The sequence below is a fragment of the Chelonoidis abingdonii genome, chromosome 26 (genome assembly GCF_003597395.2).
Source record: "Chelonoidis abingdonii isolate Lonesome George chromosome 26, CheloAbing_2.0, whole genome shotgun sequence".
NCBI classification, from domain to species: domain Eukaryota; kingdom Metazoa; phylum Chordata; order Testudines; family Testudinidae; genus Chelonoidis; species Chelonoidis abingdonii.
The window spans coordinates 10646409-10673909 of record NC_133794.1 but is presented as its reverse complement, the minus strand read 5'-3'; the positions used below and the strand labels follow the sequence as shown (position 1 = coordinate 10673909).

The window sequence follows — 27501 nt, the reverse complement described above, 5'->3', positions numbered from 1 at the left end:
TGTCATGCAGTATCAAGATCGAGGGGGGCTAGTGCATCTCTGGGCAGCTACCAGGCACTGGGGCCTTATCTAACATGTCACCAGGGGGGACTGGAACTGATGATCTCCTCCTGGCCCACCCAGCAACATGTGTGTTCCCTGCGGTGCCACACTCCCATCGTATGGGCCTGCAGGTCCTGTGTCCCCCATTCCTCCCCCTCCGTGGATTCTCACTGCCGGAAGGGGACTTTGCCCAGGCAAGACAAACCATCCTGCGCTTTTCTTGCTCTCACGGGGAAGGAGCCAATAATTAGCTGATCTTGTCAGACTTAACCTAACAGCAGGTCAGATGCTGCCAATTCTTAGAGAGCCACTAAACACGGGCTGGAGTTTCAGACGCACCATAACGGATTTCAACCCCCGTGCCTGGGTGAACAGGTCTGAACTGACACTGGTCCCTGGCCCAGTGAGAGTGCCGGTTAACTTCATCCCAGGGGCGTTACCAGTGCTCAGACTGGTTCCTCATTAGGGAAACCAGCCAAACGTCACAGGCAGGAAAAGCAGCGTGCTGAATTTCCAGGTGTCCTCAGGTGTTTTCAGTGGAGAAAGCCTGTGGTTTCATCGTCATTTGAATGCAGTGGTGATGGCAACTGTCAAAAACCTTAGTCAGCGGAGAATGAAATCCTGCTTCCCCCTTCACCCCAACGCTCCTTCCGAAGAGCTGCCATCACCGTGCTCTGCTGAGAATCTCATAGCTGAGTTTCAATTCATTACTTAGTTTAGGTTAGTGAAGTTTTACATCATTTGGCTTCATCGCAAAAACCTGCTCCAGTGAAGGAGTAAAGAACTGACCTTAGAATCTGCTGGGTGTTATTTCAGAGCATAGAATGGCCTTTAAAATGGAGCTTTTACCTTGTAACCCGAGGGCTGGGCGCATCCCATTGTGAGGCCAGGTTTTCTTAAGAGTTTGGGGCTAAATTTTCACATGCCCAGCACCCACAACTGGGGCTAGATTTTCAAATGGTGGGAGCTGAGCTCTTCTGAAAATACATGTAATTAGCGGCACGGCAGAGGATCTGTTCTTGCTATTCGTGATTGCAGGGAGCTGTGCGTACTCTTTCCCACGGCTGTCTCTTGGGTACGTACTCTGATTTGAATTCACACTTCGTACATTGGCCAACCAATTGAAAGTACCTTTTCTTTTTGCAATTAAAGAAACCAACATTCTCCAAGCCTGCCATTGACAAATGAGTGGGCTTGCTAAGCCCATGCAGGGTCAGGCAATTATTCTGCAGACTTACTACTTTTTAAGTCGGGAAAATGTGCAGAAGAGGAGATTATTAAACTCTGCAGCATGGATCGCCGCCACATGCCCACCCTGCTGCTTCCTGCACTACAGAGCAAGTCACGTATTAGCCCTGGTTAGAGCTGGGGCTCCAGTGAGTCGTACCTTTGGCCACGCCTTTCTTTCCTCTCTTGTTCATTTCTGATGATTGCCCATTGTTAGCGTCTTTATTGGTGAAGGGGATTGCCTTCTGTCTTCCCCTTCTGTTCTCAACAGCCCCTCTCTGACCCAGTGCCAGAGGGAAAACGTTCCCCACCTTATGTGCATGTGATATTTTATTCCACCAAATGAACACATCGAATTGCTGCTTTTTCTATAGTAACCACTTTGTGCTGTGCTGTAGAGCCCTCCAGCCAGCAGAGGTTTGCTCCTGTTTACCCTGGCTCCTTCCCCAAGCTACGCAGATGCACCCAGTTGGAACAAGAGAGTTGGGGAAATGAACCAGACTCTGATGCTAGTAGGGTGACCAGATGTCCCAATTTTATAGACATAGTCGTGATTTTGGGGTCTTTTTCTTATACAGGCTCCCATTATCCCCCAGCCCCTGTCCTGATTATTCACACTTGCTGTCAGGTCACCCTAGCTGCCAGGCAGAGCAAAATATTCGCATTAGCTCCCCCAAGTGTGCCAAGCGCTTCACACACATGGAATGCGAGATCCCAGCTCAGCTGCCGTTAGACTAGTTAGCGAACAGACCAAAGGGGGCCAGGAAAGCACCATGTTTTAATGTAACTTGTCAGTGCAGCATTTGAGCACCGTAGAAAGCTGCGAGCGCGTGCGCTGGGTGCGCCTACCCTGCGCTCCAGAAACGTCCACAGGCAGGGTCCCGGGCAAGGTTGCACTTGCGTGGCTAGCCCGGGGCTGCTAGTGGTAGCAAGCTAGCTTGCCTACGTGCCGCACCTCCTGCTTGCAGCGTGGACAGAGAGAGGGGAAGTGGCTTTCCCACCGAGCAGCTAGTGATGTGTTAGAACAAGCAAGCTGCCAGCTCAGTGGCTGCCAAGAACCCAGAGACCCCTCAGAGGGGTGGCACCGGTTCCTTGTCTGCCGCGATCTAGGAGCATGTTGATCCCCGCGCAGCTCCCAGAGCAGAAGCTTTCTCAGGGAAGGGTTTCCATTTGGCAGGCAGACACAAATGTCTTTATACGGATGAATGAGCCTGAGGGGAACAGCCAGGGGTTGATGGGGAGCCGGCCAGCCCAGCTCACGGGCCCCTCTCCCAGGTACCGACACTACCTCTTGTCTCTCCATTCAAGGTCTGTCGCTAGCCCCGGAAGCATGCAGCCAAGTCTCCTCATCCCAGCCTGGCCGAGGGAGCTTCTTGCCATGCACTGTGCAACAGCAGCCGCAGCAGCACCAAGCACTTCCACCCACTCCCCAGCAACAGCCGGCGATGAGTAATCACCTGATCTCCCCGGTGAGTCACAGCTCTGTGTCCTCAGGCTCCCTCCGCCCGGCTCCGGAAGTGCAATAGCTCCCAGTTCCAGAGGCTGAGAATCGGGCTTTGTTGATAGCTCCTGGGTGCAGATGTTTTTGGGGGGTTGCAGTTGCCTTGCTGTGTCTTAGGTTGGGGCTGTGCAAAGTGTCGGCTAATGGGGAAAGGCAGCCCGCACCGCTGGTCCGGCCCCCGGATCGGGCCCTCAAGTTTGACGTCTAAAGGGGCTTAGCTGCCCAAATCCCACTGACTTTCAGTAAGTCAGACCCCAACGCCCATAGGCACCTCAGGAGTGATCAGCTCCTTTGGTCTAGTCTAAAGAAAACCTTGAGTTATCAGCCTTACCTATAAACAAATCTATTGTTCTCCCTTCTCTACAAAAATCCCTACTCACCCTCCAGTCAGTGTTCTGATGAGTTGGGGGCGGGGCTTACCTGATTAGGGGTCCTATATAAGGAGCCAGGCACTCAGGCAGCTGATCACTCTTGGGTGCTAGTTGGTGAGTCTTGCCCACATGCTCAGGGTTTAGCTGATCGCCATATTTGGGGTCGGGAAGGAATTTTCCTCCAGGGCGGATTGGCAGAGGCCCTGGAGGTTTTTAGCCTTCCTCTGCAGCGTGGGGCATGGGTCGCTTGCTGGTGGATTCTCTGCAGCTTGAGGTCTTCAAATCATAATTTTGAGGATTTCAATAACTCAGTCATGGTTAGGGGTTGTTATAAATGTGTATGGGTAGGGGTTTGTGGCCTGCCTTGTGCAGGAGGTCAGACTAGATGATCATATTGGTCCCTTCTGACCTATGAGTCTATGAGTCTATATGGGCAGGGCTGTGATCTCCCAGCCACAGGGGTCACTGCAGAGTGTTCTGTGGGCTGCACTGCCCACCAGTCCAGTGCCCATTGTCCTGCCTGCCCTGGCGCTGCCTCTGCCAGGCCTGTGGGCGCTGGCCTCGTGGTAGGGAGGGTTCACGCCAGCCGAATGCTGGATGTGGATGTAGGGCTCTGCCCTCCTGGTGTAGGTGCACCTCCAGACCTCACTGTGTTGCTCTGTCTCCCTGACTTTCCCGTGAGTCACGCCTGCAGAAGTCTCCTGAAGAGGGTAAGTGGAGCTGGTGTCCTGAGCTTTGTATCTGCAAAGTGCCGCCGGAGCCATCAGTCCTGCTTGTGCCCCAGGAAGCCAGAGCGGGTAGGCAAGGCAGAGGGGTAGAGCGACATGCTGCAGGCCACAGAGTCGGTGTTGGGAGCCAGGATTCCAGGCCTGTGCTCCGATCTGGCTCTCTGAAAGTTCTCCATCTCAAGGCGCAGAATCCAGAGCCCTTCCCCTGCCATGGAGTGGGAGCAGGGAACTCCCTGGGTGAAATTTTCCCTTCTTAGCTTGAGGGTTTCCTTCCTTTGGAGCCCTGGACGGCCATGCTCTGTGCTGGCACCTGCCTGGTGCTTACCCCTCTTGAGAATGGGGTCTGAGATTGGCAGGGTTGAGCAGCGCGGCAGTGGGATCGGGGAACCCAGCAGCTGTTGTCTGACCTCAGGCCAGGCCGCTTGTCCTGTCCCTCTTAGCTCTTCTATGCAAACACCAGCAAAGGCTGCGCCAGCCAGCCTGCCCGCACTGCCACCCGTCTCTGCCTCAGCAGGGCACATGGCATTGCCTGGCTCCTCCTTCCTGTGGCTCGCAGGCAGCAGGAATGCCCTGGAGCTCTGGGCAGGTCCATACCTCCTCCTCTGAGAATCGCACTTATGCTCAGCTGATGGCCTGAGTAGGCCGGGTTGCCTGAGCTTCGTGACGCAGAGAGCAACTTGCATCTGGCCTGCCCGTAAACTGACATGAAAACAAAGCCTCATACGCCAGCTCCCAATCCCGCTGCATGCTCAGACCTGCAGCCTCCCTGGAGGGACCGGCAGAAGCTGCTGCTTGTCTGAGTTCTCGTGCCCTGCGATCCTGCAGCTGGTTAGCTTTGTCTCCCAGCTGCAGTCGGAGGGAGCAGGAGGCCTGAGATTGAGCCCTAGGGGTAGAGTTTGGTTTCCCGTGTTTTAAAAGGCCCAGGTTCATCTCCCCATCATTCTTGTCCTGGGTCACGCCCACGGGATGGTCCACCAGCCAGGAGGGTCGGATATGGACCCATGGCCCTTTAGAAAGCACCTGCATTTGATGTTCCTCCTGACGCAGCTCCGTTCTCGGGAACCAAGTCTCCGTGGCTGTCTCTCGCTGGCCACCCATTGCGCCTAAATGACGAGGTGAGGGGCGGTGGTGGTAGCCGGTCCCAGCCGCTGGCATGGGAGTGCTGCATTGCCGCCTGCATATGGTGCCGGCTTTCACTCTCGCTTGCTGATCGGAATGTCTCACTCTGCTCTGTTCTGAGTTCTCTGTGGATCGCTCCCAACACTGTGTTTATCTGTAGAGGGAGTTTGCTCAGTGTCCCCTTCCCTGTCCTCCTCATAGCAGGTTCCCTAAAGAAGCAAGGGGACCGTCATCCTCTTCTCGGGAGACAGTGTCCTGCGCAGGTCCGTGGCTCCCCAGCCACTTCTCTGCTGTGTGCGTGACCGACTGGGGGTTACCAGAATGGGTTCAGTGCCACACGCTGTACTTGGGGTGCCCCTGGCATGTGGATCTGCTTAGGAACCTACCTCCAGGGAATGGCCGGACATAGGCAAAGTGACAGCTTGTGTGTGCTGGGACAGCTCCCCGGGGGACTGGTGCTGATGGGAAAGCTAGTCGGTGTCTGCCTAGCGGCAGGCAGTCTCATGAGAATTGTGACCTCTCTTGGGACCAAGGCTTTGTTGCAGGGGATTGTGGGAAGCTCCATGTTTGCCTTTCCATCCAGCTAAAAACCAGGATGGGACCCTCCGCAGTAACCTCTGTGCTCGTCCCTTGCTGTGCCAGCCCAGGGAGTCTGCTCTGATTCCCTGCAGCCACAGCAGCAAGCTAAAGTGTGTTACCGCCAGCCTTTGTCCTCAGGGCTCCTAGGGAGCTACCCTGGGGGCAGCTGGAGACAGAAGAGGCTCCCAAGTGGGATGACCAGATGTCCTGAATTTCTAGGGACAGCCCCGATATTTGGGGGGTTTCTTATATAGTCACCTATTACTCCCCACTCCCTGACCTGATTTTTCACACTTGCTATCTGGTCACCCTACTCCCGGGCAATGAGACTGGTGGTAGATTTGAGGCGTGGAAGGGTCCTGTGAACGCCAGGGTTGGCCAGCCACGTCTCATTAGAGACTCCCCGTCTTCCATCTGGAGGGGGGCTAGTACAGCTCCCCTCCAGCCCTAGATCGCCGAGGCCTCTCTGCCCCTCGGTGGGTTGGTAAACAGCGGAACTCGCACTGGGGAGCGGCAGGAGGGCATGAGCCGGAAGCAGCTTGTAAGACTGTCACGGAGTCCCCGGGCGATGCTCTGGATCTGCTCCCCACAAAGCCAGTCAGGACTTTGGGGAGCCTCCTCTCCCTTGGAGCAGACTTGTTCAGGGCAAGAAGCTCACACGTCTTCACCTCCTGGGTCTCTCCTTGGAGCATCAGCATCCTCTTCCCTCCGTGTGCTTCCCACAGCGAGCCACCCAGGCGGGTCCTGGGGAAAGCACAGGGTTCTGCAACCCCACTTTGCGGTCAGAAGTGACTCTTAGCCAGCAAACAGAGGTTTATTCGATGACAGGAACAGGGGTCTAAAACAGAGCTTGTAGATACAGCGAACCAGACCTCGGCCGGGTCCATTCTGGGGGGCAGTGGCCAGACCCCTAGGTCTGCCCTTCACTCCTTGTCCCCAGGCAGCTCCAGACTAACCAACCCCTCCAGCCCCTCCTCTCTGCTCAGCCTCCTTTTCCCGGGCCAGGAGGCTCACCTGATCCCTTTGTCTCCAACCTTCAGGCTGGCACCTTTGCAGAGGAGGGGCCCAGGCATCAGTTGCTAGGAGACAGAGTGCCCAGATTTAGTTGCCTGGCCTTCCTCTGTAGCAATCACACACCCTTATCCCACCACCTAGATACTTAAGAACTGCCTAGGGGACACTGAGGCACCAACACAGTGTTCAGAGCAAACATTAAGAACAGTCCCAGTTCGTCACAAAGACCAAACCAAACGGATAGAAACTGGCCACCAACAAACTTGAAATTAGGGGAAAGTTTCTAACCATCAGCGGAGTGAGGCTCTGGAGCAGCCTTCCCAGGGGAGCAGTGGGGTCACAAACCCTAACTGGCTTCAAGACCCAGCTTGGTTAGTCTATGGAGGGGATGGGCTGATGGGGCTGCCTACAATGGTATGTAGCCGCTCTGCGACTGCCAGCAGGAGCTATCTCCAATGACCAGGGACATGACACTGGCTGGGGGCGGCTCTGAGTTACTCCAGGGAATTCTTCCCCAGGTGTCTGGTTGGTGGGTCTTGCCACATGCTCAGGGTCTCAATGGTCGTCGTATTTGGGGTCGGGAAGGAATTTTCCCCCAGGTCAGGTTGACACAGACCCTGGAGGCGGGGTGGGGTGTGGGGCACGGGGTCACTTGCAGGTTTCAACGAGTGTCAATGGTGGATTCTCTGTACCACGATCTGAGGATGTGGGTGACTCAGCAGGAGGCTAGGGGCTGTTACAGGAGCTGGTGGGCGAGGTTCTGTGGCCTGCAGTATGAAGAAGACCAGACCAGCTGATCAGGGTGGTCCCTTCTGACCTTCGAGTCTGAGAGTCGAAGAACCGGGGCGCTGAGCAAACTGGCATAAGCACAACATGTGCTGCTGGGCGCCATGACAAGAGGCCCAGGCCAGTGCCCGTTTCTGGACCCTGGCGTAACACGCCCAGCAGCCGTTTGCCTTCACCCCAGAGCTCCAGTCCCCTCCATCTGACTGCCGCTCCGTATCCCACGATGCACCCAGCTCAGCAACGAAGCAAGGAACAGTGGGATACCAACCCCAAATGCCATGCGCTTACTCCACCCGGAGTCCTAGCCATGTAGACCAGCTGATCCAGGTTAATCAGAAAACAGCTGACTGTGTGTACGCAGCCAGTGCGTACCGCCTTCTCCAGACAGCTCGCCCGCCAGAACTCAGTGCGAATGGAACCGTTCGGTGTAGACAAGGCTGGAGACTCTGCGTGGTGCGTGACTGGCTCCCCGCCTGACCATTCCCTGATCCAGGAGGAGTCGGCGCTGATCCAGGGCTTGCAGGGAGAGTTGGTCTGTGGGTTTGGGGGGTGGATGTTAGCCCCCAGCGGGAATCGCTTGAGAAAGCAGCTCAGCAGAACCACAGAGGCCAAGCATGGCAGCTTCACCCACTGCTTCCCTTCACACCCCCAGGCAGCTATAACTCACCAGGCGCGGCGTGGTGCCAGGCTGGGGTTCAGAGCTGTCCGAGCTCCATGGCACAACTGAATGGAAGGCAGCAGATGTGGCTTGGAATGGCAGGGGCCTTGGGGTGCTGAACTGCTCCAGCTGCCCCAATAGCTGGGGGGCAGGGGGCCTTGCTTCACACACACACCCTCCCAAAATGGCCAGGATGGGGCTGTTCCCCCCAGCAGTGGTTGATTTCCCTGTTGCTTTGTCCGAGGTCTGGTGGGAGTTTGGGCGTGAGCCACTGGGTGTTGGCAAAGGCTTTGGAGGTGCAGCGTGGCCAAGTCTTGCCGTGTCATCGCATGTCTTGGCTAAAGCCTCAGCTCCTGGAGTCCTGTGATTACAGGAGAATCTTAGCCCTGCAAAGCTTGGAACCAGGGGGTGAATGGGAAGAACCTGTCACTTCCCGGAGGTTGAATTCTCATGGGTTTGTAGCTGATCTCGTGGCAGGTTGGATCAGGTGGGGTTAGCAGCATTAAACTACAGTGCGGTCAGTGATGAGAAAAATCTGCCAAAGTCCAAGAACCGTCGGGCAGCTGAATAGCCCCTGAAAGGCACCGTGGCTGAAATGAGGTTTGGGAGCAGCGTGGGGGGACCCCAGGGGTGGCATGAGAGGAGTGCGGGATCTCTGTCCCTCTGCGCCCAGCAGTGGTGCCTGCGTGGGGGTGGAGCAGAAAGCGTCATGATTTGTGTGAGGGGATGAGAGCTGCCCCCTCGCTATTCCTCTTCCCCCCATTCCAGCCCCCCAGAGAGACAGGCTTCCCCAGCTCCCCAGAGCATCCATTTCTTTTTCACAGTGATATGAAAAACTGTAGCTTTCTGCAGCCCCGTTCGCCGCCTCGGCGCGTGCCTGTGTATGTACCTGGAATGAGCTCGGGTGACTAACCTTGCCCTTCCTTCTTTCTCTCCCTCCCCCATTACCCCCCACCTCTCTCTTCTCTCCCCTTCTCCGCTGGTCTCAGCCGCTCCCAGCTCTGCAGCCTGTTCAGTACTCTGCCAGCTCCTGTCCCCAGGTCCTCCTGCCCGTGTCTCCGCCCCAGCAGTACAACATGGTATAACCCGTGTCTGTCCTGTGTGTGCCGTGTGTGTGTTGGGCGAGCTTTGCTAACCCGGGCTGTTCTGCAGGCCCGACTCTCTGGGAGGGGGCTAGCGCCAGGGCAAGCGGGCAGAGGGGCAGGGCTGCTATAGGGTTGCAGGCAGTATCCCTGGTGGCTTGTGTTAAATGCGCCTTGAGAAGCAGGTGTGGACTCCTAGGCAGCGCCAGACTGAGCATGCTCCCCCCCCCTCCCCCGGTCCCATCGCCCGGTGCTTTGGCCCCGGGACCCCCAGCCTTCGGTGGTTGTGCTGTGGCCCACTCATCCCGTGGGGCTGTCTCGCAGGGCGTGCTGGGAAAGGAGAGCACCGTGTGGTAGGAGGGGGTGGACGTGCTCCCTTACGCAGCAGTGAGCAGAGGGCACTCGAGCTGACGCAAGGGAAAGAGGATGGAGGGGCTGCACCAGCATTTGGGGGTCATTTTGCAAATGCCTGATGTCTGGATTCCCAAAGCAGCCAGCAGGGAACTGCCTGCACGAGCAGCATCGGACCCGTGCTCGGTTGCCTCCATCCATGCTCTCCGGTCCTGTCTCTGCTGATCTTTGCAGGTGCTCAGCTGGGAACAGTTCTGGAGGCAGCTTTGCAGGCTGCGAGCAGCAGCGACCAGCTGCCCTTTGGCTCTGCAGTGCGCAGCGTTAGCCTGGGGCGGGCTGGGACTGCCAGGGCAAGATGCGCGGGGAGGGCTCTGAACTTTAGGGCAGGCCCCGAGGCCTTAAGAACTTGGGGGAGGGGGGGACACATTACCCTTTATTTAGCGACTTCATCCTCTCAACCCCTGACACAGACCCATGGCTCCTTGCTTCCAGCCCCAAAGGCTGTTTCCTGGCCGTGCAGACTTGATCTGCCCATGTGCCATGCTCACGACTGTGGGCTTCTCCCGAGGCAGCTCAGGGGGGAAGGGGGGAGCAGCTTCACGTCCTCGCTGTTGGCATGACCCAGAGATACCGTTGCCCATGCTCTGTTCTCCTTCTCCCTCCACCTGCAGGCCGAAGAGCTCAGCTCCACCTTTGGGCAGATCAGCCTCAGCCGTCAAGGCTCCACAGACGCTCCGGACCCGTCCTCGGCGATGTTCCAGCCACCCCTCATCTCCCAGCATCCTCAGCAGACGGGATTCATCATGGCGTCCCCGGGACAGCCCATCCCCGCCTCCAGCTACTCCACCTCGGGACACACGGCCCCCGCTCAGCAAGTCCTGCAGCCCCAGGGCTACCTGCAGCCTCCACAGCAAGTAAGCAGCAGGGGCTGGGACCGTGTGCGTGGCTTGGGGTGAGGCAAGCACCAGGTGTTGGGGTGAACTGGGGGACACTCCCTGGGAACGGAGCATCTAGTCCACGTTGGGACTCAGCCTGCATCCTTTGCACTGGCTACCAGGGGTGTTGCAGTGGCACAGTCGGCCCTGAGTCGCTGATCAGCGCTACAGACACCCCAGAAAGACACAGTCCCTGCCCCACAGCACTCGCTGTCTTGGGGTCTGCACGGGAAGGCTAGACCGGTAGAATTACGGTGTGAATGTGATCTCCTATCGTCTACCAGGGGATGTTCTCGGACCAGGTCTGCACTCAGACCTCTGCTGGCACAGTGGTTCTTCAGGGCTGGGATGAGCTCAGAACCAACAGAGCTTTGCCAGCAAAGCCCCAGTGCAGACCCAGTTATGCCAGGAAAACTGTGCTTTTGCCAGGATAGCTAATTTGACTCGCAGGGCTGGAATAAGCTGTTATTGTTCTGAAGCTGTCCGCTGTGTCCACACTTGGGATGCTTTGCCAGGATAGCTCTGCCGACAAGACCTTCCAAGCATAGACCCAGCCTTACTCTGGTATGGGAGGGGCCTTTTCTGGGTTTAGTTTATAGAAGGAGGTTAAGCTAAACTGGAAACCCCCCACTTTTACTCCCAGATAAAAGCGTCTAACTGCACCATAATCAATCAGGCTTTCAAGTATAGGCCAAGCCCTGAAGATAGGTTTATGGGTACTTGCGTGAGCAACAAAACTTTGGTGACAGGCTCTTGTATCTAGTTCTAACGTAACCCAAAGATTGGACGTTGAATCCTGCACATTAAGACGGGAAATAGGACATTTTGACCAGTGATGGGAATGAACCATTGGAACAACTTGCCGAGGGCTGTGGCGGGTTCTCTGGCCCTGGCGGTTTTAAATCAAGAGTCATGGATGGTTTTTCTACAAGAACAGCTGTAGTTCAACCAGGAATTCTTTTGGGAAAGTCCCAGAGCCTCTGTTATCAGGGGTGAGACTAGCCCATGAAAGGGGAGAGACATTGAGGTGGAGCGTAAGAAAGGAGGCTGGTCGGCATCCATTGGGAAGGGGATTCTCCTTCGCTTCCTGTCCTTCGCTCTTACACTGAACAGCACCACGCTGGGCATCACCCCCAGAGATGGCTGCAATCTGAGGGGGGGCGGTGACAGGATCCCTGCGTCCAGGTCAGAGAGAATCCCAGGTACTGCGGGGCTCTTGAACCTAGTAAAGGAAGGTAGAACGTGAGCTGGCGGCTGGAAGGTGAAACCAGCCCCGTTCTGGTTGGCAGAAAGGCCCCGCTGTTTAGCAGGGCGGGTGATGAACTCTTCGACGCGATAGCCAAGGGGAGCAGGCGAGTCTCCCCCTCTGGATGGCTCCACAGCCAGCCTGGCTGGAAGATGCTTTAGTCAAACGCGTTGCACAGGGTCACTGGGTGACGTGCTGGCCTGTGATCTCTACACTGATGCGCTAACGGGCTCGTCTAGCCTTACGCTCTAGGGATCTATAAAGAAACAGCGTAAGGCCCTGGCCCTGCAGCTTGTCCCCGTGTCGGTAGGGTTCCAAAGTGCTGTCACTGGGGCGCGGCGTGGGCGGGAGCTGGGGACTCCCGAACCTGGGCTGCTGGGTGAGCAGCAGCAGGAGACCAACTAACCGTATCCCACTTCCCTTCCCCTTCCAAACACACACCCCCAGTGCCCATCACACACCCGCAGGCTGCAGCCCTGACTGGCTCTTGGCCCTGGGGAGGCAGGTTTGTGAGCTCGCAGGTTGGGGGCTCGTTCCTCTCTAGCAGTGGGAGTCCTGTGGGGGCTGGGGTGGGGAGGGCAGAAAGCCTGGGGCTCCGTTACTCAGAGCGGCTCCATTTATCCACTGACTTTCTCTGTTCTGTTAGATTCAGGTTTCCTACTACCCGCCCGGGCAGTATCCAAACTCCAGCCAGCAATACAGACCTCTCAGCCACCCGGTGGCCTACAGCCCCCAGCGCAATCAGCAGCTTCCGCAGCCTTCACAACAGCCTGGTAAGGGGCTCGGGCAAGGAGCGGGCCGGGGCTGGGCAGTGGGGGGGTCTGAGGCCTTCTGCCCTTTCTTGGCGCTGCTTCCACCCGGTGACAGATTAAAAGTCTGGGTACAGGGCTTGTGCTTCCCAGGCCTCATCTATCTGCCCACTCACCGCAGTTACTCTTCACTTGCTCCAGAATGTTTGTTTCTCTGGCTTAGAGACGATGGCACAGCGAATCCTCCTTCTCGTTGCCTAGCCAGCGGGCTTTGTTCACACACTCAGGGGCCCACCACCAGCCAGATTTGGGGTTGGGCAGGGATTTCCCCCCAGCTCGGATTGGCAAGGGGAGGGGGGTGCGGTTCCGACAGTGTGGGGGGCAGGTGCTCGGCTTGGCAAGTCTCACCTATCCAATTCCCTGTGACGTCCATGGCCTCAGGCACTGGTGGTACCTGGGTCTCCCCTGTTCTTAGCCTTGGGCTCGCAACTCAGTTTCCTGGGGGCTGAAACGTGTCAGTCTGACTAAACTCTTTGGCTCTGACAGGAGTCCAGGGTGTGTGCCATGCAGGAGCCCAGACGGGCGAGCCAATGGTCCCATGTGGACTTTAAGGCTGTGAAACCAGGAGGAGTTTCTACCCTCTGTCTCAGCCCAGAAGCCTTGTGTCTCGGGGGTCTCCCTGTTCCCACCCCAGCTGGTGTTTCACCTTTGGTTTTGGTGTTTATCACCTCAATACAAGAAAGAGCTTTAAAGCCTGTTTGTTAATGCGTGAGAAGAACACTTAAAACTGGCTGCGTTTTTATAGCTGGAGTTTTTCCATCCAGCCTGTGGGAGACTCTGCCACAAGATATCGTAAAACCTCTCCTGCTCAGGCATAAACCAACCGGAAGAGGCGGTGTGACCTAGTGGGAAGAGCACTGGACTGGGAATCAGGAGCCCTGGGTTCTCTTCCCAGCTCCGTCACTGACCAAACAGGTGTCTGTGGGCAAGTCGCAGCCCTTCTCTGTGCCTCAGTTTCCCTATCCATAGAATGGGGAGAATAATACTGGTGCCCTTTGTAATGTGCGCTGCGAGCTGCTGATGGAAAGGGCTAGAACCCAGCTGGGAGTACTGGAGGGGTGAGGTTGGAACTCTCTCTGGGGTCGGGATAGAAATACTGCAGTGCCTGTTGTAGGGGTCCGTCCTGCTCGCAGGTTTGTGCCACGCGGCATCCTCACTGCAGAGCCTTTCCTGGCTGCAGCTGGGGTGCGGGGCGTGAATGAAGGGACCCGAGCTGTGTCACTGGAGTTCAGCGGCGCCCCAGAGACGCGCTTACATCCCGCCCCTGTCCCGCAGCAGGTTTACAGCCAATGATGTCCAACCAGCAGCAGACGTTCCAGGGCATGATGGGAGTCCAGCCGTCCCAGACCCCCAGCCTCCTCAACAATCAGAGGAGCAACATGGGCAGCCAGATGCAAAGTATGCTGGGAGTCCAGCAGTCACAGACCTCCAATCTCCTCAGCAATCAGAGGGGCAGCATGGGAAACCAGATGCAAGGCCTTATGGTCCAGTACACGGCACTGCCCTCGTACCAGGTGGGTAGCGGGGCGGCGCTCAGAGGGCGCGTGACACAACTCCGGGGCCGACGCCAGCCCAGCTGAGATAAGGGTGCTGGACCCCAGCGTCAGCCTGGGCTCATGGGTGAGGGAAGTGCCCTGTGTGTCGCGCCTGGCACTCCCACGTGCCGCCCCAAGAGCCAGCCCGAGGGATCGGGCAGGGCCAGGCTGGTGTGTGAGCCCTGACGGCTGAGCGCTGCCCTCGCGCCAGTTTCCAGGGTAACCGGGTATTAGTAGTCACAGCGGGAGCAACTAAATTCGTCTAGCTCCTGAAATAATCCGGAGCAGGGGGTGTGAACTGGAGGCCGGATGCATAATGTGGCTGCACAGATGGGGGCCCCCAGAAGCCTGCTCCCCTCGCCTTGCTTCTAATACTCGTGGGTGTTCTCAGTCCCCGGCGGTGGCATGAACCCGGCACTCCCTCCCTGTGCTGGGCAGGGGGAAAGGCTGCAGTGCCCGCCCCCTTGACGCATGTGTGAAAGGCCCTGACGCTGGGGGCTCGGGGGTGTGGGCAGAGCCAGTCCCAGACCAGAATGCCTGGGCTCTCCATCTGCACGTCCCTAGCAATGGGCCTTCCACCCCTTCCCTAGCAAGGCTGCCCCCAGGCTGGTGTGGACTCTCTTCTTTGCTTCTGGTCACGCCCTGGGTGGGAGCACCACCTCCTCCAGTGCCGCTCCCCATGGCTCCCCTCTCCTTCCTGGTGCAGGTCCCGGTGGCTAGCGAGTCGCAGGGGGTGGTCCAGCAGTCGTTCCAGCAGCCGGTGCTGGTGTCCGCCAGCCAGTCAGTGCAGGGAGGGCTGCAGTCCGGTGGGATGCCAGTCTACTACAGCGTCATCCCAACAGCCCAGCAGAACGGCACCAGGTAAGGGAAGCAGCATCTCTGGCCTGCCTCTGCTCAGAGAGCGAGGGGCCCCAGTGGCTGCAGGGGCAGCTCAGCGCGCTCTGCACATGGGGGGCAGGCGGTGGGTGGTTGCTGGCCGAGCTGGCCTTGGTCAAAGGGGAGAGTATCAGCAAGGTGGGCAGGTGGGGCGTTTGCTGCCGGGCCAGCACCATTCTGGGCAGTAGGGGGTGACCGGGGTGCACTTAGGGGGCTGCATTTGGCCTCTCTTGCCCCAGGCTCTTAGGCGCAGCTGCTGAGGAGCAGAGGGTTTTGCTCCTTCCAAGGCAGGCCTGTCGCCCACATGCCCAGGCTGTGATGTCCTCGGGCAGCGCTGAGCCAGAGCAGGCAGTGCCCTCCTGCTGCTGGAGAGCCACCCTGGATGCCCCTGGGTGGCAGCGTGCCCAGGCCTGGTTCAGCGCAGGAGGGTGCAGGGCAGGTGTTGCACTGGGGTCCCCCTGCTCTCCTGGCCGGCCTTCCCCACCCAAGGAGTCGGGGCATCAGCATTGCCAGAGTTTCCTTTCTCCCAGCCGTTGTGTGGTGCTGCTCCCCAGAACCGGCTGCACTGAGTGGTCCTGTGAGACAGGAGCCAGCCCAGGGAGGGCTGCCCCGAGTCCCTGTGCGTCTGCAGTGCGGGGAGGTGGCCCCAGCACAAACGGGTGCAGTCACCCAGCCTGTGTTGGGGAGAAGCTGCCTCTCAAAGGCAGGTCTGGGGAAATGCAGCTCTGACGCCTCACCTCAGCTCTCTTCTCCTGGCAGCCCCTCGGTCGGGTACCTGCAGCCTCCCGGCTCCGAGCAGTATCAGATGCCCCAGTCTCCCTCGCCCTGCAGCCCGCCACAGATGCAGCAGCAGTATTCGGGTAAGGAGAGAGCACCCATTCCCGGGCTCACCCTGCCCCCTGCTGGGCGCTGGGAAGTACCTTGGCGTCCTAGCCCAGGAGGGGCTGGCTCTCTGGGGGGGGTTGGTAAGACACAGCTGAGCCCCCCCATCCCCTCCGACCCAGGCCAACAGAAGCGGTTGGTGGCTCCTGTGAAGTGTGTTGGGTGGGTCTCAGCCCAGTTCCAGACCCCCTCGGTCATCGGCAGATGAGCCAAGGCCGAACTGGGGCCAGGCAGAGCCTGATGTGGGGCAGCCAGCCCTGCTGCTGTGCCTGCTCCGGGGGAGGCGCTGGGCGACCAGGGCTCTGTCGGGAAATTGGAGGGCGAGACAGAGGCGGCTCAGTGTTGGGATGCTCTGGGATGGACCAAGCATCTGCCTAGAACACGCGGCCCCTGCGGGGGCTGCTCCGCACGCACAGCCCAGCTCTGCGCCTCCCCCGCGGTGGCTGGGAGTGGTGCCCGGGGGCCTTGCTGCGCTGTCTGAGGCTAGCGGCCACCACCCGTGGGCTAGCCAGGGCCAACCGGGTTCTTGTCGGCTCTCGCGTGCCATCAGCTGGGAGCACCAGGTATTGCAGCAGGCTCTGGGTGTTCTGACTTGACAACCTTGAGTTGGCTGCAATCAAGCTTTTAAAATTGTGGTGACAGCCAGGGGGCTGGGAGCCAGGATTCCTGGGTTCTACCCCAGCTCTAGGGGGAGTGGGGGCTAGCGGGTTAGAGCAGGTGGGGCTGGGAGCTAGGACTCCTGGGTTCTATCCCCAGCTCTGGGAGGGCTGTGGGGGCCAGCAGCTAGAGGGGGGACTTGGTTCTCACCTTGGCTACCACACGTGCTGTGTGACTCGCAAGGGGTCTGTCAGTGAATGGGATGAAGTGTGCTGTGTGGTTGTGGGGTGTGCAAAGCCGTGGGGGTGGGAGGCGGCAATCCCACGAGCTCCATTGGGTTTCTGCTGGGGATGTTGAACTGGGCCCCCGGTGCACATCTGGGGGGCAGCAGGCCATGCAGGAGGGGCAGGTGCTGGGGGAGGTACCAGGCGGGCACGCGGGAGGTACGAGGGAGTGCGTCTCTAGGCTCTCTGGGGGAGGGTGCTGGGGTTTTCATACCAACACCTCTATGCAGCCGACCGGTGTTAGCCACACCGCTGGGGCTGCCTGGCATTGTGAGCCGGCTGCCGGGACGGATCAGCTAGGTCAGGAGTGCCCCTGCAGCAGCTGCGTGGCCCGTGATGTCACCCTTCCCCTCGCCAGCTGGCTGGGGGGCCGGGGGTCAGTAGCCAGGCCGAGGCCAGAGTAGAGTAGCTGCGCCAGCCCAGCTATGGCTGCCTTTCTTGAGCCGCCCCCACTCTTTCCTCAGCGGATGGAGCAGGATTTAGCACTGGTCAATTTCCCTCATCCTCTTGCCAGCACCAAGGGGGTGAACACGCCCCCACCCAGCTCTACCCCGGTCCCGTCCCAGTGCAGTGCAACCCTGGTGTCATCAGCCGGCCAGGCTGGGCCTCAGAGAACCCGTGAGCCGCTCCCAGGGCAGGGCGGCTGCAGCCACCGACCCTGGGAGCACAAAGCCCGGCTGGGCTGGAGGCAGGTTCCAGGTGGCGCTAGCCTCACTAGGCTGCACTGCCTCGCCTGAGGAGCAGGGCTGGGGCTGGGGGAAGAGAGGAGGTTGGGGGGACGGAGCTGCCCCAGCCAGCCCAGGTGAGCCGAGCCGTCGGTGGCCAGGCCAGGGCACTGCTTTGCTCTCAGGTCCCTGTTTCTTCCCCTGGGGGAGCCTGGCATGGTCTGGGTCAGGAAGGGGATGCTCTGTGGAGCTGCCCGCCCTGCCATCCTCGCCGCAGTCCTGCAGGGTCACCCAAGTGCAGGCTGGGGCCCCAGAGCTCCTGATTTCCACTGCAGGCGGGCACAGCAGGGGTGATGGGGGCACAGTGCCAGGGATGCAGAGAGGGGGAATAGGGGTGCCATGCCAGATGCAGGGGAGCATGGGGATAGGAGTGGAGTGCAAAGCCAGTCACAGAGGTGCAGTGCCAGCCACCAGGGGGATGAGGTGCAGTGCCAGGCACAGGGAAGGATTGGGGTGCAGTGCCAGGCATGGAGGTGTAGTGCCAGGCTGTGATGAAGTGGGAATGTTCTTAATGTTTTCTTTGAATGCTGGGTGGGGAGTATTGAACTGGGAAGGTTGCAGAGGAGTTTTGCTGGGACTGGCTGCATTGGGGATGGGAGACTTTCCCTGAGGGAGGATACCTGAGCAGGTAAAAGGAGAACCCAGGAGGGGGGTTGGAGGCCAGGTGACACCCTCTGCCCGGGACACTGGACCAAGGGGGGGAGGAGCCGGGGGGGAGGCTGAGTGAGATGGCGGGGAAGCTGAGTGAGATGGCTGGAGGGCGTTTCAGTGTGGAGCTGGCTGGGAAAAGGGAGGGGAGCCCAGATGGGCTTTGGCCTCTCAACGGGGCTCTGGCCTCCCTGCCCCACCCCCCTCCCCGATGGACCTAACTGAGGGGTCCTGTTGTCTGTACCTGCAAGACCTGTCTTGGACTGTGTTCCTGTCGTCTTAATAAACCTTCTGTGTTACTGGCTGGCTGAGAGTCCCGGTGAATCGCAGGGAGCTGGGGGTGCAGGGCCTTGTCTTCCTCACACTCTGTGCAGTAAGTGACTGGGAAGCAGTAAAACGAAGGGGGAATAACGAGGACCAGGCGTGCTGAAGGCTCAGAGAGAGATGGTTTCAGGGAGCAATTAACCCCTGGGAGTGTGTGACCATCGAGAAGGACTTTGCAGTAACAGGGTCCCCCGGGGGATTGCAGCGAGCGGTCCCGGGGCGGAGGAGTCTGCAGCTCGACTCTGGCAGAGAGGTGGTGACCTCGAGAAGGGCTGGCACACTAGGGGTTATCCCTGGAAACCGTGGGGAGCGGCGAGCACCCCGGCCTGTGAGGGGCCAGCAAGGAGATGTATGCCAAGCGGCGCAAGTGCGACCTGGTGGAGCTGTGCAGGCAGAGGGGGCTGCGCACTGGGAGACTCACCAAAGAACAGCTGATGGCCAACCTGGAGGAGGGGGACTGATCGGATGAACTGAACCTTGTTTCTGAGGGAAGCAGCCTGGCAGATGCAGCGCAGACACCAGTGTCTGTCCCCGCTGGGAGTGGTCAGCCGGCGGAGGAGGGCTTCCCGAGACCCCTCCTTCCTATGCCTAGGGGAAGGGCTGGGAGGAGCCCAGCGAATACCTAGGGCACAGTGACACCCCTGGCCAGCAGCGGATCATCCCGGCAGAGCTCCCCATCCCTGGAGTTGAGGCAGCTGGAATTGGAGAAGGAGATAAGGCTGAAAGAGCTGGAGTTGAGGCAGCAGTAACTGATGGAGCAGTGAGCAGAATTGGAAAAACAGGGACAGCATGAGTTGGAGAACCGAGCTGAATGGGAGAAACAGAGACAGCATGAGCTGGAGTTGGCCAAGCTGAGAAGCAGCGAGCCCCTGGCTGCGATGAGTGATGGGGGACCCAGGACTGCATGGAGATTTGACAAAGGCGTCCTGGCCCGGCATAAGGAAGGGGAGGACATAGATGACCTCCTGAAAGCCTTTGAGAATGCCTGCGAGCTGCGCCGGTTGATCCAGCAGACAGGCTCCTGTTCTTACCCCCTTACTGGACCCCAAAGCCATGGCAACGTACAGCCAAATGAAAGGGGCAGAGGCGGGGGGACTATGAACTGTTCAAAAAGTTCGGGCTGACTCCCAGGATGTACGGGAAAAGGTTCCGGAGTGAGCGTAAAACCCCTGAGGTCACATATCTAGAACTGGCTCTCCGGATGTGGGGCTACGCCCACAAGTGGGCAGATGGGGCCCCAACTAGGGAGAACGTGCTTAACCTACTGGAGCAACTGTATGAACAGTGCCCATCCGACCTGAGGCTATGGCTGGTGGACAAAAAGCCAGAGGACCCGCGACACACAGGCCAGGCTGGCCGACAAGTTTGTGAACAGCCGGTCAGGGGGTGGCAGGGAGGAGTCCCAAAGGAGCAGGTCCACCATGATGCAGAGAGAGAGTCACCCTGGGACCTCCCAAAGGGGGAACATGGAGAATCCTCTCAAGGGCAACATCCGGCATCAGGACCAACCAACTGACTTGAGGAGACCAACGGGACATGACCTGCCATTACTGTGACCAAAGAGGCCACATTCGGACCCAGTGCCCCAAGCTCAAGGACAGATTGAGCAAATTGAACCCACATAGGGTTAACTGGATATGGACCCATCCGGATGAGGGGCCAGCTTCCCAGGCAAGAGGAGCTGATAGCTTCCCAACTGCTCAGGAGGGAGGAGAGCTCCTGGCCAGCTTCTCTGGGGAGCTGGATGCTCCGAACACCAGGTTCTCCATCTACAGGGTGGGCGCAGGGCGGTTCCTGCGAAGCAAGTGCCTTGTTCCCCTGGAGGTGGATGAGAGGAAAATCTATGGATACTGGGACACGGGCGCTGAGGTAACTCTGGCCCGGCTTGAGGTGGTATCCCCAGATCGGGTGATGCCTAACATCTTCCTGACCCTGACAGGGGTGGGCAGGACCCCATTCAAGGTGCCTGTGGTGAGGGTACATCTGAAATGGGGGGTCAACCACTGAGGTGTTGATGAGGGGGGACGTAGTGGACTGGCCAAACCACCCCCAGAATGCCCTTGGCATGACCTGTAGCCAGAGCCGGCGAGGGGCACTGCGCCATGACCTCGGGGAGGGTACCCTGCCCAAGGTGCAGGACCCTAACCCGATGGGGAGGGAGAGCCCAGAGACACGGCTCAGGGAGGCTGCGGCTTCAGACCCAGCCGGCGAGAGAGAGCAGGTCCCCATCCCTGTCCCAGCTGCTGAATTTCAGGCCGAGTTACAGACAGATCCTTCCTTGCGGAAGCCCAGGGACCTTGCCGACCTCAGTGTGGAACAGACCGTAGGGGGAGGTTGCTGGAAAAGGTTCCTGTGGGAGAAGGGGTTCCTGCACCGAGAATGGGCTTCTCCAGGGAAAATGGAGTCGGGGGGATCAGGAGGCAGCTGGTGGTACACCAGGAGTATTGCCACCAGCTGCTGTACCTCCCCGATGACATCCCCCTCTCGGCACCAGGGAATCTGGCGTACCCAGCAGAGGCTGCTACAGAACTTTTACTGGCCTGGGGTCTTTGTTGTTGTCCAACCGTATTGCCGATCCTGGTGCCCGGGACAAGGGGAAAACGGTTTTAGGGCCCTTGCCCATCATAGAGGAGCCTTTCAGAGGGTGGCCAAGGTCAGAAGGGGGACTCTTAACCAAGAGCGCCCAAATCACAGCCCTCCAGACTGGAACGCTGGGAGAAGACCCCATCCCAGTTTGAACCCCAGAGGTATTGGGGTGGAAAAAGGGCACGGGCAGCATAAACCTTCCCGCATGCGGACTATGAGTGCTATCAAGCAAACCCAACCCAAAGGGGGCCGTGAAAGGGGAGGCCTGGTGTAATTCTCACCAAGGAATGGGAGAGATGCTGGGGCATCCCTGGGAACGTTGGTGGGTTCGAACTTCCCCAGGTCACCAGCTGAAGTGACCCCACTCAGTTCGGTCTTGAAGAGGGGAGAGATGTGACGAAGTGGGCATGTTCTTGATGTTTTCTTTGAATACTGTATGGGGAGGTTGCAGGGGAGTTCTGCTGGGACTGGCTGTATTGGGGATGGGAGACTTTCCCTGAGGGAGGATACCTGAGCAGGTAACAGGAGAACCCAGGGGTTGGAGGCCAGGTGACACTCTCTGCCCGGGACACTGGACAAAGGGTGGGGAAGGAGCCGGGGGGAGGCTGAGTGAGATGTCTGGAGGGAGTTTCAGTTTGGAGCTGGCTGAGGAAATGGAGAGGAGCCCAAATGGGCTCTGGCCTCCCAACGGGGCTCTGGCCTCCCTGCCCCCCGATGGACCTAACTAAGGGGTCCTGTTGTCTGTACCTGCAAGACCTGTCTTGGACTGTGTTCCTGTCGTCTAAATAAACCTTCTGTGTTACTGGCTGGCTGAGAGTCCCGGTGAATCACAGGTAGCTGGGGTTGCAGGGCCTCGTCTCCCCGACAGTCCATGACCCAGCACAGGGAAGGATTGGGGTGCAGTGTCAGGCTTGGAGATGCAGTGCCAGCCACAGGGAAGGATTGGGGTGCAGTGCCAGGCATGGAGATGCAGTGGCAGCTGCAGGGAAGGATTGGGGTGCAGTGTCAAGCATGGAGATGCAGTGCCAGCCACAGGGAAGAATTGGGGTGCAGTGTCAGGCATGGAGATGCAGTGCCAGCCATCAGAGGAATGGGGTGCAGTGCCAGGCATGGTCCCCCCGGAAAGCCCCTGCACCACCAGGTGGAGGTTTCTGTAGTCGGGGGGGCTGCTCTGATGTGAGCGCCCCTCACCTGGCTGGGGGCAGGGGGTGCCAGTCTCAGTGTTGTGACCCTGGGAGCTCCCGTCCCAGCCGCCGTCTCCTCTTGGCAGGGGTGTCTCCGTCGGGGCCCGGCGTGGTCGTGATGCAGCTGAACGTGCCCAGCGGCCCCCAGCCCCCGCAGAACCCTCCCGTGGTGCAGTGGAGCCACTGTAAATACTATGGCCTCGACCAGCGGGGGCAGAAGCCGGGGGACCTGTACAGCCCAGACACCAGCGCCCAGGTACAGGGCGGGGGGGGGCCCAGGCACTAGCCCAATGCCGGGGGGGCTGGGGATTGGATTTAGCCCCCTGCAGAGAGCCAGCTCAGCACGTCCCCTTGGGATGGGGGTAGGGGGCTCGGGGCCCGATCGGTGTGTCTAACCGTTTCCCCCATCTCCAGGCCAGCACCCAGCTAACCAGCCCCATCACATCCCCCACTCAGTCCCCGACGCCGTCTCCCGTGACCAATCTCAACAGCGTCTGCACAGGGCTCAGCCCGCTCCCGGTCCTCACACAGTTCCCCCGGCCCGTGGGCCCAGCACAAGGTGAGACGGGCTGCGGGGAGTGTTTGAAGCTCAGAGCCCCAAGGGGCCCGGGCGCGGGCCCCAGGCATGGGATGGGCCTGACAGGTGCATTGTGGGAGTTTGCATCCGGACAGTGGGCCCTTGGCCTGGCCCCCTGGGGGGGCGCCAGTGGCCAGAGTGAACCCTGACCTGCCTAGGCAGCCTTCGAAGGTCGCTGGGCGGGGCCTGGCTCAGCAGGGGGCGGGGCCAGCTGTTGCAGGGGGTGGAACCTGGCACCCCAGGGGGCGGTGCCAGCTGTTGCAGGAGGTGGAGCCTGGCTCCCCACAGGGAAGGGCCAGCTGTTGCAGGGGGTGGAGCCTGGTGCCCCAGGGGGCGGCACCAGCTGTTGCAGGGGGCAGAACCCGGGCAGGCCCTGCTGGCCAGCTGTTACAGGACCCACCAGATGGGTTATTTCCATAGCGTCGGTTGCCTCTGCTGCCACGTCCTCCCCACCTCTCCATCCTGTGCCAGTGAGACTGGTGCCCAGAGAGGAGGCCTCGCCCCCTTGCTGCCCCCACCTGTGCTCACAGACACGACTGCAGCAGAGCAGATGCGTGCGTCCCTGGCAGGACTGTCTCCTGTGGGGTTCCACAGCGCTGCACCCCCCCCGCCCCAGCACCCTCAAACCTCTGCAGTCCCCCGCCCCAGCACCCCCAAATCTCTGCTTCTGCTTTCCAGGCGACGGGCGCTACTCTCTGCTGGGGCAGCCGCTGCAGTACAACCTGTCCATCTGCCCTCCTCCTCTGCTGCCCAGCCAGTCCAACTACAGCGCGCACCAGGTAAGGGGACTGCGGCCGCCAGCCCAGAGGCAGGCTGGGGCCCCCCACCACCACCAGTGCTCCTCCTGGCCTCCGATTTCGGCTGGCAGCGTTGCCATTGCCAGGGCTGGAGATCTGGAGGAGTAGGGGGGCTCGTGAGTGGTCTTCCGTGTTCGGATTCGAGGGCTCTTCGGGGGACACAGAGCTTGGGGGACTCCCACAGAGGGAGCTGCTCCCTGAGCACTTTAATACAATCCCTATGGGTCTGTCTGCGGCACTAGCCCACCCTCGGGGCAGGGGCTCGCTGGCCTGGCGTTGCTGATGCTGTAGCCAGAATTGGACAGGGGAAGCCAGACCTGAGTTCCAAGGTGGGAAAGGAGACGTTTGTCACTGCCTGTGGTTTTTCGACATAAAACGCTGTTTTTGTCAAACTCAAAACCTGGAAAAAGTCCTGCACACCACACCCAGTTAACCTGTGGAACTCATTGCCAGGGACGTTGTGAAGGCCAAGAGTATAAGCGGGTTCAAAGTTTGTGGCGGACGGGTCCATCCATGGCTGTTAGCCAAGACGGTCAGAGATGGAAGCCCAAGCTCTGTGTTCTCCAAGCCTCTGACTGCCCGGAGCTGGGACTGGATGCCAGGAGCTGGATCACTCAGTAATTGCCCTGTTTGGTTCAGTCTCTCTGAAGCATCTGGCATTTGGATTTGGGAAAGCAACAAGCTTCGAAACTGCAGAATTTCCCACCTACCTGTGAAAAAGCCCAAGAACCCCCCACCCCCCTTCCGACTCCAGCCACTGGGATCCCAGCCACTTTTGCCCCTCAGAAAGAAGCAAAATGTGGGGGGTGAGCCCCGTTTTCTCCTCCCTCAGGCCAGGCGAGTGAGCCAGCACCCCCTGGAGCGTGGCCCTTTGCAGACCTAGGCCCTGGCTGGTGCAGCGGGACGCTCGAGCTCCCCTGGGATGCACCACGCGCTGCAGGATCGGGGCCCTAGCCCAGTGCCCGCAGCCCATCTCTGAGGCTGCTGACAGCAGTCCGGCTGCGTTCCCATGTAAACGTCACTCTGCCCCCAGGCCGGACCTCCGCGCCGAGCACCCTGCAGCATCTCCCCGAGATGGAGACGGGTGCAGGGACCAAGCTGCTCCCTTGCTCTGTGGCCCGGACGTGCAGGCTGGAAACGGGCCCCGGGGTCCCCTGAGCTCGGCTACACGGGGGCTGGATAACCCTTGTGCTCTGGGCGGGTGGGCACGCTGGCCAAGGGGCTCCCAGCCACTCTGCGGGATGGGGCCGCTTCTCCAGGTGACTCTGTTTTCGCTCTTCCAGGGCCAGACAGGGATGAAACACGGAAACCGGGGCAAGAGACAGGCCCTCAAGTCAGCGTCCACCGACCTCGGCACAAGCGACGTAGGCAAGTGACTTGGGGGCTGCTCACGCCCACCCATGCCAGGCCAGCCTCCCGGGTGCCTCCCTCACCAGTCACCTGCTGAGGGCGCAGTTTGAGCCCTGGTCACTGGGCAGACGGGACCCACGGGGCACTAGAGAGGAGAGACGCCTGGTCCAAAGTACTGCCTGCAAGCCCCTTGGAGAGTGTGGGCGCTGGCAGCAGAGAGGCCACCGGGCCTCCCCCACTGCCCCTCTCTGCCCGCCACGGGCCCTGCAGTCACCCAGCTGAGCGACATCCAGCAGCTGAGGGGGGCTGGGAGCCAGGACTCCTGGGTTCTGTTCCCAGCTGGGGGAGGGGAGTGGAGTCTAGTGGTTAGAGCACAGCTCGCTCTCTCTGTGACGCCACCCGTTGCCCTGGGGCTGGGAGGGTTAGTTTGCATTTGTGAAGTGCTTTGAGAGCCCCCAGCTGAGGCTGCTCAATGGGCCTGTTGGATGGTTCTCTCCAAAGGCCCCCGGGCAGAGGGTGCTCCGCAGCCCCCCAAGGGAGCACAATCAGCACTTGCTAATTGGGGACAGGCTGCAAGGCAGTGTCCTTCCACGGGGCTCAGGGGAGGCTTAAAATCCCCCCCTCGCCCCCCTCCCCGTTAAACAGCTGCAGCAGTGCCTGGCAGCCTGTTAAAGTGAGCCCCCCCCCCCACCCCCCCAGGCAGTGGAAATAGAGCAGGGAGGGGCCGGGGGATCTGTTACAGGCTGGTTTAATATTAGCACAGAATTCAGTCTGCCGGGACCTGCCGCTCACCCCCGCCTGGCTCCTGGAGCCCGAGCTGTGGCCGCGACACCCTCTGTGCCCTGACAGCTGCAGCGCACGGGCAGCTCGGCCTGCGGGCGCGGCCTGGGCACCACCCGGCTCTACCCCCTGCTTGGGGCTGGCACAGGCGGATGCGGTTCAGTTCTGGGCCAGGTCAGACGTTAACCACGTTCCCTGGGCATCAGCTGCCTCTGTCCTCCCACGGGAGCTGGGTTTGCCCTGAGTTTGGAGGGGCCGGTGTCTGGGCCTGGCCGTGCTGCCTGGAAATGCCCCCGTGCTAAAGCCAGGTGCCCCCCAAGGAGCCCTGAGCGCTTGTCCCACCTCAGCCCTCCCCACCCGCATCCCCGGGCCCCAGTCTGGCTCGAAGTGACAGCCAGGTCCTGCGCCGGGGGCCAAGCGAGGGGAGGAAAACAGGCTCTGCAGGGCTGCATGGGGCCATGCATTGCCCCACCCACCGCAGGGAGCAGGGGGTGCCCTGGGGCATGAGCTGCAGGGAATTCCCAGCTCCCACCTCTGGGATTCAAGCAGGGACCACTCCCCTCCCAGAGAACCTAGCCCCCCCACGCTAATCTCTAGACCCTACTCCCTCCCAGAGCCAGAGAGAACCCAGAAGTCCTGGCTTCCCCCTCCCTCTGCTCTAACCTGTAGACCTCACTCCCCTCCCAAAGCTGGGGAGAGAACCCAGGCATCCTGGCTCCCAGCACCCCTGCTAACCTGTAGACCCCGCTCTCCTCCCAGAGCTGGGGAGGGAACCCAGCAGTCCTGGCTCCCAGCCGCTGACCTGGCCTTGTCTCCCCGCAGTGCTGGGCCGGGTGCTGGAGGTGACCGACCTGCCCGAGGGCATCACGCGCACAGAGGCCGACAAGCTCTTCACCCAGCTCGCCATGGCCGGGGCCAAGATCCAGTGGCTGAAGGAGACTCCGGGGCGGCGCGGGGCCGGGGGCGGCGCAGGCGACAACCACGGGCCGGCGGAGAACGGCCGGCACCCGGACCTCGCTGCCTTATACACCGTGGTGGCCGTGTTCCCCAGCCCGCTGGCCGCCCAGAACGCCTCGCTGCGGCTCAACAACTCGCCCGGCCGCTTCCGGCTGCGCGTGGCCAAGAGGAGCTACGACCTGCGGGTGCTGGAGCGGGCCAGCTCCCAGTAGGGCCCCCCGCGCCCGGCCCCTATTTATATGGACACAATGAGGAGAGGAGAAATTGAGCCGCTGCCGCCTTTTGGAGTGAAAGGACATTGCCCCCCCTCCCCCCGGTAACGCGCTCCCCACTGCCCCCCCGGACACGTGTCTCGTTCCGTCCCGCGTCGTGCCACACCAGGTGCTGCGGTCCGTTGCACATGCAGGTGTTGGCTGGGTCTGGTCACTGTACAGTCTATTTAATCTGGGGGGCGGGGGGGTTGTTTTTAAATATAAAAAAAAAAAAAAATCGTCCGTCACTTTAAAGCTGCTTCCGGTTTCTGTGCGCAGCGGGGGGGGTGGGATTAATGTGAGACAAGGCCCCCTCTTCCCCCCTCTGGGTCCACCTCCTCTTCACCCCTGCCACTGCCCCCTCTGCCCCCCTCTGGGACTGCCCCCTCTCCCCCCTCGTCCCCCCTCAGGGACTGCCACCTCTTCTCTCTGCCCCTATTCCCCCCCATGGTACCCCTCCAGGAACATCCTCTCTTGACCCCTCCTGGGGTGGCACCAGCGGGGGAGGGGTGCTCACAGTGGGACGTGCACCCCCCACCCCCCCCCCCACTCAGGAGCAGGGCTAATGAGCAGGCCTAGACGCCTAGTAGGGTAGGGCCGAGACCCCCCCCACCCCCCGGATGGGCAATGAGTGTCATGACCTTCAGCTTGAGAATCCTTGCGGCAGGGGCAGCCCCCCCAGCTCTTCACTGCCCCCCAC

At 60.1% G+C, this 27501-nt stretch overlaps 1 protein-coding gene across 14 annotated transcripts in view; it reads left to right on the top strand.

Annotated features, from left to right (window-relative positions):
• R3HDM2 (R3H domain containing 2) overlaps positions 1 to 27056 on the top strand; it is a 108407-nt gene extending 81351 nt beyond the window's left edge. For 8 of the 14 annotated variants that reach the window (XM_075061127.1, XM_075061125.1, XM_075061117.1 and 5 more), the window contains 12 exons: positions 2578 to 2738; positions 9015 to 9104; positions 10130 to 10372; positions 12286 to 12412; positions 13724 to 13962; positions 14690 to 14844; positions 15619 to 15719; positions 22176 to 22345; positions 22504 to 22648; positions 23345 to 23445; positions 24747 to 24831; positions 26416 to 27056. In XM_075061127.1, coding sequence (XP_074917228.1) covers positions 2578 to 2738; positions 9015 to 9104; positions 10130 to 10372; positions 12286 to 12412; positions 13724 to 13962; positions 14690 to 14844; positions 15619 to 15719; positions 22176 to 22345; positions 22504 to 22648; positions 23345 to 23445; positions 24747 to 24831; positions 26416 to 26762 — 1964 coding nt within the window. In that variant the 3' untranslated portion in view covers positions 26763 to 27056. The remainder of the gene's footprint in view (positions 1 to 2577; positions 2739 to 9014; positions 9105 to 10129; positions 10373 to 12285; positions 12413 to 13723; positions 13963 to 14689; positions 14845 to 15618; positions 15720 to 22175; positions 22346 to 22503; positions 22649 to 23344; positions 23446 to 24746; positions 24832 to 26415) is intronic. The other 6 variants (XM_075061118.1, XM_075061120.1, XM_075061124.1 and 3 more) reach the window with 4 other exon arrangements.
• The last annotated feature ends 445 nt before the right edge of the window (positions 27057 to 27501 follow it).